At 37.8% G+C, this 14,065-nt stretch overlaps 1 protein-coding gene across 4 annotated transcripts in view; it reads left to right on the top strand.

The window, feature by feature from the left end:
• The window catches only part of VCAN (versican), a 120,015-nt gene that overhangs the window by 100,275 nt on the left and 5,675 nt on the right, over positions 1-14,065 (top strand). For all 4 annotated transcript variants that reach the window (XM_005209720.5, XM_005209719.5, XM_015472358.3 and 1 more), the window contains 1 exon segment: positions 12,588-12,732. In XM_005209720.5, coding sequence (XP_005209777.2) covers positions 12,588-12,732 — 145 coding nt within the window.

The following is a 14,065-nucleotide window of genomic DNA, read 5'->3' on the forward strand; positions in this document are numbered from 1 at the left end:
TGAGATCTATTTTTTAGAAAAGTGTTCTCTTCTTACTTTTCCTCACAAAACTGAAAGGACATAACACAGATAATTTTAATCTTTTTTTTTTTCCCATATAGAGTAAATAATCGTAGTTTTGGGGGGATTCTACTTTAACTGTGAATTAGTTGGTAATTCAAAATATAGTGATGGATGGATATCACCACCTAGTGGCCAGATAGTATTTTGCATGTCAAAACTTCGCACTCCCAGAACTGCACTTAAATTCCTGCAGGAGTAATATTCTCTGTGAGTTAAGTCCCTATAGCTTTAGGTTTTAAAATTCTAGTATGAATTGCATTATATTGTGAACTTGAAAGTTACATGTGATATGAGATGATTTTTCAAATACAGTTGAAGCTAACACATGAAGTCACATGCTTAGTAAAATCCTAGCAACTGAGGCAAATATTAGGACCAATCTTTCCTGTATCTTCACTTTATGCACAGTAATAACAGAGGAAAGTTTTCCTTGGCTGGTTCGCTTGGCGTGTGAACCTAGAGGATATTTTTGGTTTTATTATGAAAATTTTTTTACAGTGAATTAAATCAGCAGTGTTTGGGGAAAGGGAGACTAGGTAGAAAGTAGAGACTGGATTGTTCATGGAAAAAAAAAAAAAAAACAACTCCAAATTATAACTTGAAGCCTTAATAAATTCTTCCAACAATTACAATAATATATTATATCATAGAATGACTTTACTGGACAAATGTCAAGAGTGGTTTTTATCAATGGAATGTATGTGATTAATTGTTTAAACATACTTGGCAAAACCCAAAGTAGTTCTAAAACACAAAGCCATTAAGATAATCTAAATTCCAGTGAATTTTAAAGAACAAAAGATTCAATCTAACTCAAGTGAAGTGGAAAAACTGTAGAAAAATATGTGTGTAGGTCCAAGGTCAGTGACAGAGGAGGCCCTTGGCAGATACAGATTCAAGATTTGCAGTTCAGATATACGTGGGAGATCTTGGGCTCCAAAATCACTGCAGATGGTGACTACAGACATGAAATTGAAAGAGGCTTACTCCTTGAAAGAAAAGTAATGAACAACCTAGGCAGCATATTAAAAAGCAGAGACATTACTTTGCCAACAAAGGCATGTCTAGTCAAAGCTATGGTTTTCCAGTAGTCATGTATGGATGTGAAAGTTAGATTATAAAGAAAACTGAGCGCCAAAGAATTGATGCTTTTGAACTGTGGTGTTGGAGAAGACTCTTGAGAGTCCCTTGGACAGCAAGGAGATCCAACCAGTCCATCCTAAAGGAAATCAGTCCTGACTGTTCATTAGAAGGACTGATGCTGAAGCTGAAACTCCAATACTTTGGCCATCTGCTGTGAAGAACTGGCTCATTTGAAAATACCGTGATGCTGGGAAAGATTGAAGGCAGGAGGAGAAGGGGACGACAGAGGATGAGATGGTTGGGTGGCATCACTGACTCAATGGGCATGAGTTTGAGTAAACTCTGGGAGTCAGTGATGAACAGGGAGGCCTGGAGTGTTGCAGTCCATGGGGTCATGAAGAGTAGGACACGACTGAGTGACTGAACTGAACTGATGATATGAGAGAGCCTCAAGATCCATGACATGAAACAGTTTGTACTTTTTGCTCAAGCACAAATTCAAACTCTACCCAGGGACTAGTGTGTAAAGATTGTTTAGTTAGCTAACAAGTTTGTCCAAAGGACAGCTCTGTTTTCCCATCTCAAGGAGTCTGCTGCTGTTGATTCTGGTAGTCATTTAACCATTTTGGAATTTCTCTATCATTTTCATGGTGGGAACCTATCCACAGCACAGGTCTGCGTGAACAGGGGCACTCCCAAAGGTCTAGCCTAGATGCTGCCTTCCCTGAGGCCAAGAAATACTGTACTTGTAGGGGTGAATGTGTGTGTGTGTGTGTGTGATGGTAGTAAGTGTCAAATTTGTGTCACAGAAAGATGAACTTTAATTTCATTTAGTGTGTGAAAATATTTTTTTTTTATTTCATTAGAGAAGAAAAGAAACCAAAAGATTTTAAACAGAGTGATTCTTTAGCAGAACCAATTTGTTTCCATCGATTATTCTTTGTAGTTATTTGACCAAAGAAATCATAAAATCTCAATGAAAAGAATTTGAAATGGGTCAAATATTATGGAGAAGGGCTAGTTATCAACCAAGTTTTGATAAGGTCCATTGCTTTGAAAATGTCTTAGCTTTAAGATGCGGATAAAGGAATTTAAAAACAAAGCTCTTTCATGTTCCAGGAATTCTTTCTCTACTAGAGGCTGAAGCATGACCTTGTTATCTTCAGGGGTTTGATTTTTGAATTGGCTTTATCGTTTAAAGACAAAAGATTTCCTAGACAAAGTCTTCTCTAGTGGCTTAGACAGTAAAGAATCTGCCTGCAGTGCAGGAGATCTGGGTTCAGTCCTTGGGCTGGAAAGATCCACTAGAGAAGGAAATGGCAACCGACACCAGTATTCTTGCCTGGAGAATTCCATGGACAGAAGAGCCTGGTAGGCTAAAAACAAAGATTATATTGGAATGTTGCATGTGAGGATGCGGAGAAGGCAGTGGCACCCCACTCCAGTACTCTTGCCTGGAAAATCCCATGGATGGAGGAGGCTGGTAGGCTGCAGTCCATGGGGTCGCTAAGAGTCGGACACAACTGAGCGACTTCACTTTCACTTTTCACTTTCATGCATTGGAGAAGGAAATGGCAACCCACTCCAGTGTTCCTGCCTGGAGAATCCCAGGGACGGCGGAGCCTGCTGGGCTGCCGTCTATGGGGTCACACAGAGTCGGACACGACTGAAGTGACTTAGCAGTAGCAGCATGTGAGGAGGAGAGTAAGTCATTCCACATTTCAAGAACCTTCCTTGATCCAGCCTTTTCTTTTCACCATCCAGCTGCTTGCCTATTTCCTCATAAATTGATCTGTTTATATCTGTGTCACATAAAGGACCAGCTGGGACGTGACTATCACAGAAGTAACTAATACTGGATGGTATGTTTCTTTTCTTGAACAGAAAGCAGTGCTCAAAGCTGAACCAAGCTAACTCCTGCTGTAAAGCAAAGCAAAATACCTGATTTATTTCTAAACCTTGTCTATTAATGAAATAATGCTTTTTGAAAAATTGAAGTATAGTGGATATACAATGTTGTGTTAGTTTCAGGTGTGTAGCAAAGTAATTCAGTTACATGTATGTGTGCATGTATTCTTTTCCATTATAGGTTCTTATAAGATATTGAATGTAGTTCCCTGTGCTATACAGTAGGTCTTTCTTGCTGTTTATCTATTTTAGTTATAGTAGTGTCTATCTTTTAATCCTAAAGTCCTAATTTATTCCTCTCTACCTTTCCCCTTGAGTAGCCATAAGTTTCCCTTCTGTGTCTGTGAGTCTATGAATTATGCTTTTTAACCTTAGAAAAAAGACAGTGATCTATCTTTACTTAAGAAAAAAGTCAATTACTTACATTACAGTTTTATCCTCAGTTTATTTTGTTCATGCTCGTGATGCTAGTTATCTGCTGAGATTTCAGGGCCATTGATCATGGTGGTGTGTATTTTAAAGATAAAAGTCCGCTGGTATCTTTGAATGACAGTTCGGACTCCAAGACACTAAACAGTCAGAGTCACCTTGAAAGGATGTAAACCCTGACTGAGTTTAGTAGGTTTCTGGTAACTTTCAAAAGCAGAGACTCTACCCCTATCCCAAAACACAGTACATACATTTTCCCTTCCAATATGTTGATTGAATCAAGATGGAAACTTTCAAAGAGCTGGGGAGGAGAGAATAACTCTTCAGCCACTCTGCTTGAGAGAACTAAGTCAAGTTCTTCTTAGATCCGTGGAACTGAATTCACTCTCCAAGGGTGGAGAATGTTTGCAGGCAGGGGAGTTCCATGTGCTCCAGGAGACCTGCAGGGTAATTCTCTGCTTTTATGTTCATTTAAGACAGGAATAAAATTTTGACAGTAAGATACAGGTTATTTGGAAAAAAATAATCTAAGCATTTGTAAAATTTGATAGATTCTGGTGAATAACTTCAATCATATTAGGATTGATTCAGAATGAATTCTCTGGTTGTGGAGACATTCAATTGATAGAATGGTATGTGACTGTTGGATTTTGGCCAGGATTTTTAGAATCAGTGTATGTTTTTGGCAGCTACCTTGCTTGAATCTGATTGGGGGGAAAAGAAAGAGAAAACAGTAACTGAAAAGTTAATAAATTAAATTTAATTGAAATGGTTGTCTTTGGGGGCACATTTTCTTTTTGTACAGATATGTAGAGGTGATCATTTAATTGGGACTCTAAAGTAACTTTTTCATACAGTATAGAGCATTAAGCAGCTCATACAAGGTTTAAATAATGGTATGGACCTAACAGAAGCAGAAGATATTAAGAAGAGATGGCAAGAATACACAGAAGAACTGTACAAAAAAGATCTTCATGACCCAGATAATCATGGTGGTGTGATCACTGACCTAGAGCCAGACATCCTGGAATGTGAAGTCAAGTGGGCCTTAGAAAGCATCACTACGAACAAAGCCAGTGGAGGTGATGGAATTCCAGTTGAGCTATTCCAAATCCTGAAAGATGATGCTGTGAAAGTGCTGCACTCAATATGCTAGCAAATTTGGAAAACTCAGCAGTGGCCATAGGACTGGAAAAGGTCAGTTTTCATTCCAATCCCAAAGAAAGGCAATGCCAAAGAATGCTCAAACTACTGCACAATTGCACTCATCTCACACGCTAGGAAAGTAATGCTCAAAATTCTCCAAGCCAGGCTTCAGCAATATGTGAACTGTGAACTTCCAGATGTTCAAGCTGGTTTTAGAAAAGACAGAGGAACCAGAGATCAAATTGCCAACATCCGCTTTATCATGGAAAAAGCAAAAGAGTTCCAGAAAAACATCTATTTCTGCTTTATTGACTATGCCAAAGCCTTTGACTGTTTGGATCACAATAAACTGTGGAAAATTCTTCAAGACATGGGAATACCAGACCACCTGACCTGCCTCTTGAGAAACCTGTATGCAGGTCAGGAAGCAATAGTTAGAACTGGACACGGAACAACAGACTGGTTCCAAATAGGAAAAGGAGGACGTCAAGACTGTATATGGTCACCCTACTTATTTAACTTATATGCAGAGTACATCATGAGAAACGCTGGACTGGAAGAAACACAAGCTGGAATCAAGATTGCCGGGAGAAATATCAATAACCTCAGATATGCAGATGACACCACCCTTATGGCAGAAAGTGAAGAGGAACTAAAAAGCCTCTTGATGAAAGTGAAAGTGGAGAGTGAAAAAGTTGGCTTAAAGCTCAACATTCAGAAAACGAAGATCATGGCATCTGGTCCCATCACTTCATGGGAAATAGATGGGGAAACAGTGGAAACAGTGTCAGACTTTATTTTTCTGGGCTCCAAAATCACTGCCGATGGTGACTGCAGCCATGAAACTAAAAGACGCTTACTCCTTGGAAGGAAAGTTATGAGCAACCTAGACAGCATATTCAAAAGCAGAGACATTACTTTGCCAACAAAGGTTCGTCTAGTCAAGGCTATGGTTTTTCCTGTGGTCATGTATGGATGTGAGAGTTGGACTGTGAAGAAGGCTGAGCACCAAAGAATTGATGCTTTTGAACTGTGGTGTTGGAGAAGACTCTTAAGAGTCCCTTGAACTGCAAGGAGATCCATTCTGAAGGAGATCAGCCCTGGGATTTCTTTGGAAGGAATGATGCTAAAGCTGAAACTCCAGTACTTTGGCCACCTCATGCAAAGAATTGACTCATTGGAAAAGACTCTGATGCTGGGAGGGATTGGGGGCAGGAGGAGAAGGGGACAACAGAGGATGAGATGGCTGGATGGCATCACTGACTCGATGGACGTGAGTCTCAGTGAACTCCGGGAGTTGGTGATGGACAGGGAGGCCTGGCGTGCTGCGATTCATGGGGTCGCAAAGAGTCGGACACGACTGAGCGACTGATCTGATCTGATCTGATCTGATAAAATGCAAGTCTATTACAGAACATGTAGAAAAGTTTACATCTGATCTGGCTTGCCATCAGCTGTGTGACTTTTATGTCATAATTTCCTCTGCCCTCAGAAGAGAATAAAAATGCAAAGTAATGTAGGGGCTTCTTTTCAGACACGGTATTGATCTAATTCTGGTCTCTATGGGAAAGAAAAAGAGTTCAAGGTTTAGAATGGTGAACATGAGTCTCTGAGACAGAAGCAGTCTCTGGTCAGCATTTATTTCTGTTTGCAATGTTAAGATGAATTCTCCCCAAACCATGCTGGTCTTTTGGGATAATTCTTAGTTTGTCCATCCAATCCTAGAAGAGGGTCAATCTGGGCTGGATCACCCAGAATGTTGGCTTATAATCCCAGTGAGGAGAAGATAATCCAGGTGAAAGTAGAGAATTTTTCTCTGCTTGATCCAAGAGTCTACACTTCTGTATGTATGAGTCACGGTCTATATGAACAAGGCTCAGTTACATTCTTATAACTCAGAACCGATTTCCTCACATTTAGCTTTAGTGGAAAAAAAAATACGTTATTAAACCTAAAATCAATGATTTATTTTTTCTACTCTTTCGTCCTATAAATGATATTAAATAAGGCTATAAAGAATTGAGAAGGATACAAAGAAAGTTGTTCAGAAAACTGCAGTTTCCTTTGCTAAGTCAGTTTGGCAGTAACATGGAGCAAAATCAAAGCATCCAAGCCAAAATAAATGCGCACAATGGAGCAATCAGATATGAGGTAATAGTGTGACATGCCTGTGGCTATCAGACATTCTTGTAAAAACCACAGACTTAAAATTTGGTCCTGCACCATTAAGCCACAGTTCTGCCAAGCAACAACACAGAACACGGGTTTTAAATCACTGTTGTGAGCCAAATGCAATTCCCACCCAAAACAATTAAATCTTTTACCAGAGGTCTGAGTCTGGGCAGCTTAAGGCCTGAGAATTGCTTTGGTGGCATGGAATCAGAATCTCATTTCAGTGTGAAAATGAGATGGTTATTGTTGAGATCAGGAGGAAATGTCAGCTGCAAAATACATGGCAGTTAAGGGACTTGGATGACTTGAAATGCTATTTCTTGAGGTTAGATTAAAAAAGGGCTAGCTGAGAAATTGGTAAGTTCTTTCTGATCACTGCATAGATCATTTTATACTGTTCATTTTTACTAATTACAGAAGTAATTCATACTTACTCAAGGCAAGTTTTCAAACCTGTAAGAATATGTAGAATAAAATATTACCTTAATCTCATAGCACTGGGTATAAACTTTATATATGACATTTGATCACATATTTTCTTTGATCCTTTATATGCACGCATACAAACAGCTACATCTGAGAGTATGTGTAAAATTTGGATCATTGTATATTTTTAGTACTTTGATTTTTAACTTAACACTTCTTTTAGTATCTTCCATCTTCCTGTATAATCCTCAATAACAAGATATTTAATGCTTATATAATATCCCATTTGTCTGGCTGTACCCAAGATTTACTAAATATATGTTTGCTCTATATATTTTTCCCACTTACTACTAGTGTAAGTAATATTTTAGATAAAATGTTAACACCTCTGGTTATTTTTTAGGATAACCCTTTAGAAGTAGAATTACGAGGTCCAGTGTTGAGAACTGTTTAAGACTCTTGGTGTGCATTGCCAACCGTTTCCCAGAACGGTTATTTAACTCTGCTGACTTTGTGATTGTTTTGCTTATGGTTACCAGGGGGAAGCAACATCTTCAATCAGGGGCCAGCCATAGCTCCTGAGGATACAGGCACTGAGGATACAGGAGTAAACAAAAGAAACCCAAACTCCTGTCCTTAATGAGCTTACACTCTGCTAAGGAGAAAAAAATGCAATAAGTAAATAAGATGCATAGGATATTAGAAGGTAATCAGTGTTATGAGGAAAAATAGAGCAAAGAAGGGAGACGAACAGTACGGGAGGGACAAGGAGAGGGGAGCATTGCACAGTGTACACATGTGTTGGGATACTGGAAAATTTTCCACCTTTGAGGACATTCACTGGTTTCCTGGAAACGGTTAGTTAGAAAGTAAACTAGAAAATATTGAGCTCCAAGTTAAGTATATGAGGAACTCTGGAATCTTTCACCATAAAAGTATTAAATGTAGATCTTTATTAGTTTTAGGGGATTCTTATTCTTTTACTTATTAATTTTTTATTTTATCCTGCTTTAATTCATCTATTAAAGACAGTTTAGTTATACAGCAGCAGGACAAATGTGACATTTCTATCTGCAATGTTGCTCCATTTCCTTTTCCATCATCTAATAAAGGAAGATAGCAAAAAACAAAAAAAAACACAGAGGGTAAGAGATAATAAGGAAAGAAAAATAAAGAAATAATTAGAAACCCAGGTCAGATCAAACGTCAGTTCCTTGTTGCAGGAAAACCTGCCAGGCAGAGTGGCTTGGTGTGTATGTTCCTCTAAGCGTCTTTCCAAGGGTCACCTAGTGGGTAACTCGGTGGTACCCTCCAGGCTAAGAGAATGGATTTAAATCCATGTAATTTCTGGATTTCCACAGGAGAAATAAAAGCATCCTTAATTCTGTGTTTTGGGGGAAAAAAATCTTTACTAACCTCCCCTTAATTCTTTGCAGTTGTATCACTTTTCAGAGACACTTTTTTACATAGCAGAGGTCTCTTGTCTCCTATTTTAATTTTCACATGATTGATGTTTATTTCAAAGCAAAGTTAAGCAAAGAGATTGAAAGAAAAGTAGAAGATTTCTTAATCATCTACCTTTCAAACTTAAGGTCTTCATCTCACAAGTTATTTTTCAAAGATCTAGGTTGTTTCACTATAAAGTTTTAAAAACCACATTTTTTTTTCCTGAGGATAAAGGAAAATTCGAACCATTTTCTAGTAAATTTACTGTACATTTTTTTAAAACATAAAAATAGCTTTTGGAAATAACAGCTCTTGGCATGCTCTGAATTGGGAACAATTGCCTTCAGTCATATTCAGTTCTTTCTTCTCTTTTTTCAAATAGAATCTAATTCATTGTTGCAACCACAGACTTATTTTTCCCCCTTTTTTAAAATTTGTATTGGAGTATAGTTGATTTACAATGTTGTTAGTTTCTGCTATACAGCAAAGTGAATCAGATATATATATATATATATATACACACACACACACGCGCTCTTTTTAAGATTGTTTACCCACAGAGGTCATTACAGAGTATTGAGTAGAGTTCCCTGTGCTGTACAGTAGGTTCTTATTAGTTATCTATTTTATGTATAGTATCTATTTCATGTATAGTTATCTATTTTATATATATATATATCAATCCCAACCTCTCAATTTCTCTCTCCCTCCTTTCTTCTCCCCTTGGTAACCATAAGTTTGTTTTCTACACACAAACTTATTAAATTTAATTCAAGGTGCATGCATGCTAAGTCACTTCAGTCATGTCTGACTTTTTGCAACCCAGTGGACTGGAGTCTGCCAGGCTCCTCTGTCCATGGGATTCTCCAGGCAAGAATACTGGAGTGAGTTGCCATGCCTTTCTCCAGGGGATCGTCCCAACCCAGGGATCAAACCTGTGTCTTTTACATCTCCTGCATTGGTAGGCAGATTTTACCACTAGAAATTAATTTTAAATTTAATTCAAGAAAAGATTAATAAATCTGTATGCCCAGAGAGATGTCATATTTGCCATTGTCCCATAAATCTGAATCTATATTCCTTTCAGATGAAGGAAATGTGTCTCCACCAGTCTGGTCAACATTAGATGTGATGTAAAAGCTGACAGTAAGCAAAGCATATTGGGAAAGCAGTACCCAAGTCGAGTCAGACAGACCTGAACAAACTTGTCCCGTATCACATTCTAGTTAAGAGTCTGGCAGCTGGGAAACTGCTTTCTTATTTATAGTGCAATATTATTTTCATCTCACTAAAGTTTGTTACTTTTGAATAGGCATAAGGACTATGTTTTTCATGTAATTGTTGCTTGATATGGAGGCTACATTTTAAGGTGACAAAAAATTGAATGTAAACCAAAAAGTTCTGGGTGTTTAACATTTCTAAGGTCCAAGTTATTCCCAGTCTTGCTGGATCATTGTAAGAGATAATGCATACGAAGTACCTAGAATAGGGTTTCATCTATTATTGGTGCTAAAATAAAAGGCAAATATCACTGTTCAGTTTAGTTGCTCAGTCGTGTTTGACCCTTTGTGACCCCATGGTCTGCAGCATGATAGGCTTCCCTGTCCATCACCAACTGGACAGGTTGCCATTCAATAATCTCATCCTCTGTCATCCCCTTCTCCTCCTGTCTTCAATCTTTCCCAGCATCAAGGTCTTTTCCAATGAGTCAGGTCTTCACATTGGGTGGCCAAAGTACTGGAGTTTCAGCTTCAGCACCAGTCCTTCTAATGAATATTCAGGACTGATTTCCTTTAGGATTGACTGGTTTGATCTCCTCGTGTTCCAAGGGACTCTCAGGAATCTCCTCCAACACCACAGTTCGAAAGTATCAATTCTTTGGCGCTCAGTTTTCTTTTAGTCCAATTCTTACATCCATTCGTGACTACTGGAAAAACCATAGCTTTGACTAGACTGACCTTTGTTGGCAAAGTAATCTCTATGCTGTCTAGGTTGGTCATAGCTTCTCTTCCAAGGAGCAAGCATCTTTTAATTTCATGGCTGCAGTCACCATTTGCAGTGATTTTGGAGCCCCCAAAAGTAAAGTCTGTCACTGTTTCCATTGTTTTCCCATCTATTTGCCATGAAGTGATGGGACTGGGTGCCATGATCTTAGTTTTTTGAATGTTCAGCTTTAAGCCAACTTTTTTTTTTTTTAATTTTATTTTATTTTTAAACTTTACATAATTGTATTAGTTTTGCCAAATATCAAAATGAATCCATCACAGCACATACATGTGCTCCCCATCCTGAACCCTCCTCCCTCCTCCCTCCTCATACCATCCCTCTGGGTCGTCCCAGTGCACTAGCCCCAAACTTTTTCACTCTCCTCTTTCACTTTCATCAAGAGGCTCTTTAGTTCTTCTTCACTTTCTGCCAAAAGAGTGGTGTCATCTGCATATCTAAGGTTATTGATTTTTTTCCCATCAATCTTGATTCCACCTTGTGCTTCATCCAGTCTGGCATTTCTCATGATGCACTCTGCATATAAGTTAAATAAGCAGGGTGACAATATATAGCCTTGAAGTACTCCTTTCCCAATTTGGAACCGGTCTGTTGTTCCATGTTCCAAGTATCGCTGCTGCTGCTGCTAAGTCGCTTCAGTCGAGTCCGACTCTGTGCGACCCCATAGACGGCAGCCCAACAGGCTCCCCGTCCCTGGGATTCTCCAGGCAAGAATACCGGAGTGGGTTGCCATTTCCTTCTCCAATGCATGAAAGTGAAAAGTGAAACTAGTGGAAGGCTTTAAAAGATATTTCTGGTTACATGTCATTGCTCAAACCAGAGAATCAATAGGAATTATCTAAAGATATAAAGGCAACCAGTAGAAAAACATCAGATCAATAAAATTCTTTTTAATTATCTGAACATTCATTTAAAAAACATTTTTAGTAAGATGTATTTTAAAAGCATTATCTTGTATGTCAATATACACAAATGTGATAAATGTTCCTATTAAAGAAACTTGCAGATCGGATCATAAAGCAAACACAACTGTATGGTGTACATGAGAATCATATCTAAAGCAGAATTACTCAGGGAAGTTGAGTGTAAAATGATGGGCATAGGTATATTAGATAAATAAAGAACAAATATAGCAATTTACATATATATCAATATATCAAAGAATTTGGATAAAACAATTTAATTCAATAAGACAAAGAAAGCTACTTTATAGTGATAAAAATATAAATGAAGGACTGAACCTTTTATCACACTATAATCACAACTACATAACAGTATATGTACACATAGAGTCTGGAAGGAAACATGTAGATCAGAGTGCCGAGTTTATGATTTTTGTCTCTAGTTGTTGCACTGCCATTAATGTTGTTACAGTTAACAATAATGCCATGGTTAAAATTCTTAAAATGAGCATTGATTTCATATTTAGAAATCTAGGACACACACGTGCACACTAAGTCATTTCAGTTGTGTCTGACTCTTTGCAACACTGCGGACAGTAGCCCGCCAGGCTCCTCTGTCCGTGGGATCCTCCAGGCAAGAATACTGGAGTGGGTTGCTATGCCCTCTTCCAGGGGATCTTCTTGACCCAGGGATTGAACCCGCATCTCTTGTCTCCTATATTGGCAGCAGAGTTCTTTACCACTAGCACCACTGGGAAGCACTATTAATAGCACCAAGTTCCTTAGATATATCTCATTGTCAAAGGAAAAAATATGCATATTTCTTGAAGAGAGACTTGGAGATAACACATATTTTCCACTCAAAGTGTAAAAATCTTTACCACCAAAATTATTTGAGCTAAATTGTTCAACAGGAATTGCTGAGCCCATTCTAATTCAATTGTGCTGTGATGGAGCCATCGCTTTTATAGTATGCTTCAACAGTTATCTTTCCCTGCATTTTTACAGCAATATGAGAACTGGAGGCCGAACCAACCAGACAGCTTCTTTTCTACTGGAGAAGATTGTGTTGTGATTATATGGCATGAGAATGGCCAGTGGAATGACGTTCCCTGCAATTACCATCTCACCTACACCTGCAAGAAAGGAACAGGTAATGATTAACCCATCAGTAAGGTATACTTAATCTGCATTTCAGTTATCAAGTAAATTCAGGAAGAATAAACGTCATTCTTTGAGACATAAGCTGGATGTCATATACAGCATCCTTATTGCCCTGGAACAGTTTACTTTCTCAATTTAATTGAAAAGTTTGTTTTCAGTAATGTCTTCATTTTAGATTTCAAGTGCTTAAGATAATAATGTAGCATTTATGTAAAAAAAAAAACTACCTGTCAGTATTTTTAAGAAAAACAACTGTCAGCCCCAAGGGCCCACAAATCTGTTAATTTTGATGAGGAAAGCATTAAAAAAAATTAGTTATCAAAAATAAAAAACTGGGATATACCATAAGATAATGTGAATTATTTTTTACTTAAAAATAAAAAAGACCACTTGGTGCCATTTGGCCCTAATTTGGTTCAAATTTATCAGTGGCTTAAAGTACTGCAGCTAAACAACACTGCCTGCCTTGGTGGGGGCTGTGGTCCCCACCTCATTGTGCTCCTCATTCGGACTTTCCCTCCTTTTTGGTTAAGCTCCTGGTCTTTATAGGCATTTGAGTTTTTCAATCAGTCCCTTAGAAGCTCAATCTATGCTCATAAACCACAAAACAAAAATACCATCCCTATATCTATTATGACTATTTTCAAGAAGTGATAAAACAAAAACATTTATAATATAAATTCTAGAATGAGGAGAATTGCTTAGTTGACATTAACAGATAAAATTAATGAAGCTGATTTTTCAGCATTTATCATTGACCAATATGTTTGAATTCTAAGCCATACTACGTAGATTTCTTCCTTAAAAAAAAACAACAAGAATTGCATCACAATTTTTAAACCTGGTTACAATTGATAATGGTGTTAGAACATGCATATTTAACTTCTAGACCCAGATTTTACCCACCTCAATTAAGAGTACAAAGCACAAATGCAAAATATAAAATCCATTTGACTTATTTTTTAATATAAAAATGATAAAACAAAAAATATATACTCTATAGATATTTTAGAAAAGACTTAAACACCAGTGAGAAATTCTGTTAAAACACAGAGAACAGTAATTTACACAAAGCTGAGTCGAAACTCAGTATCTGTGATTATTTCACTCTGCTATTCTCTTCTCTGAAACAGAATTTATTCTGAATATCCTTTCTGTGTGAGCAGCTTTCCTGACTATGTATGTTACTTTAGCACTTAAGCCTGTGAAAACAGCAAATCAAGTTATTTGCTGTTTTCCCTGCTGTTTCCCTGTTGTTCCCTAGTGTGAGAAGTCCTTAGTGAACTGTCTGTCTTTATCCAAATGTCATGTTTGCCTTCTTA

This window comes from Bos taurus, chromosome 7, assembly GCF_002263795.3.
Source record: "Bos taurus isolate L1 Dominette 01449 registration number 42190680 breed Hereford chromosome 7, ARS-UCD2.0, whole genome shotgun sequence".
NCBI classification, from domain to species: Eukaryota; Metazoa; Chordata; class Mammalia; order Artiodactyla; family Bovidae; genus Bos; species Bos taurus.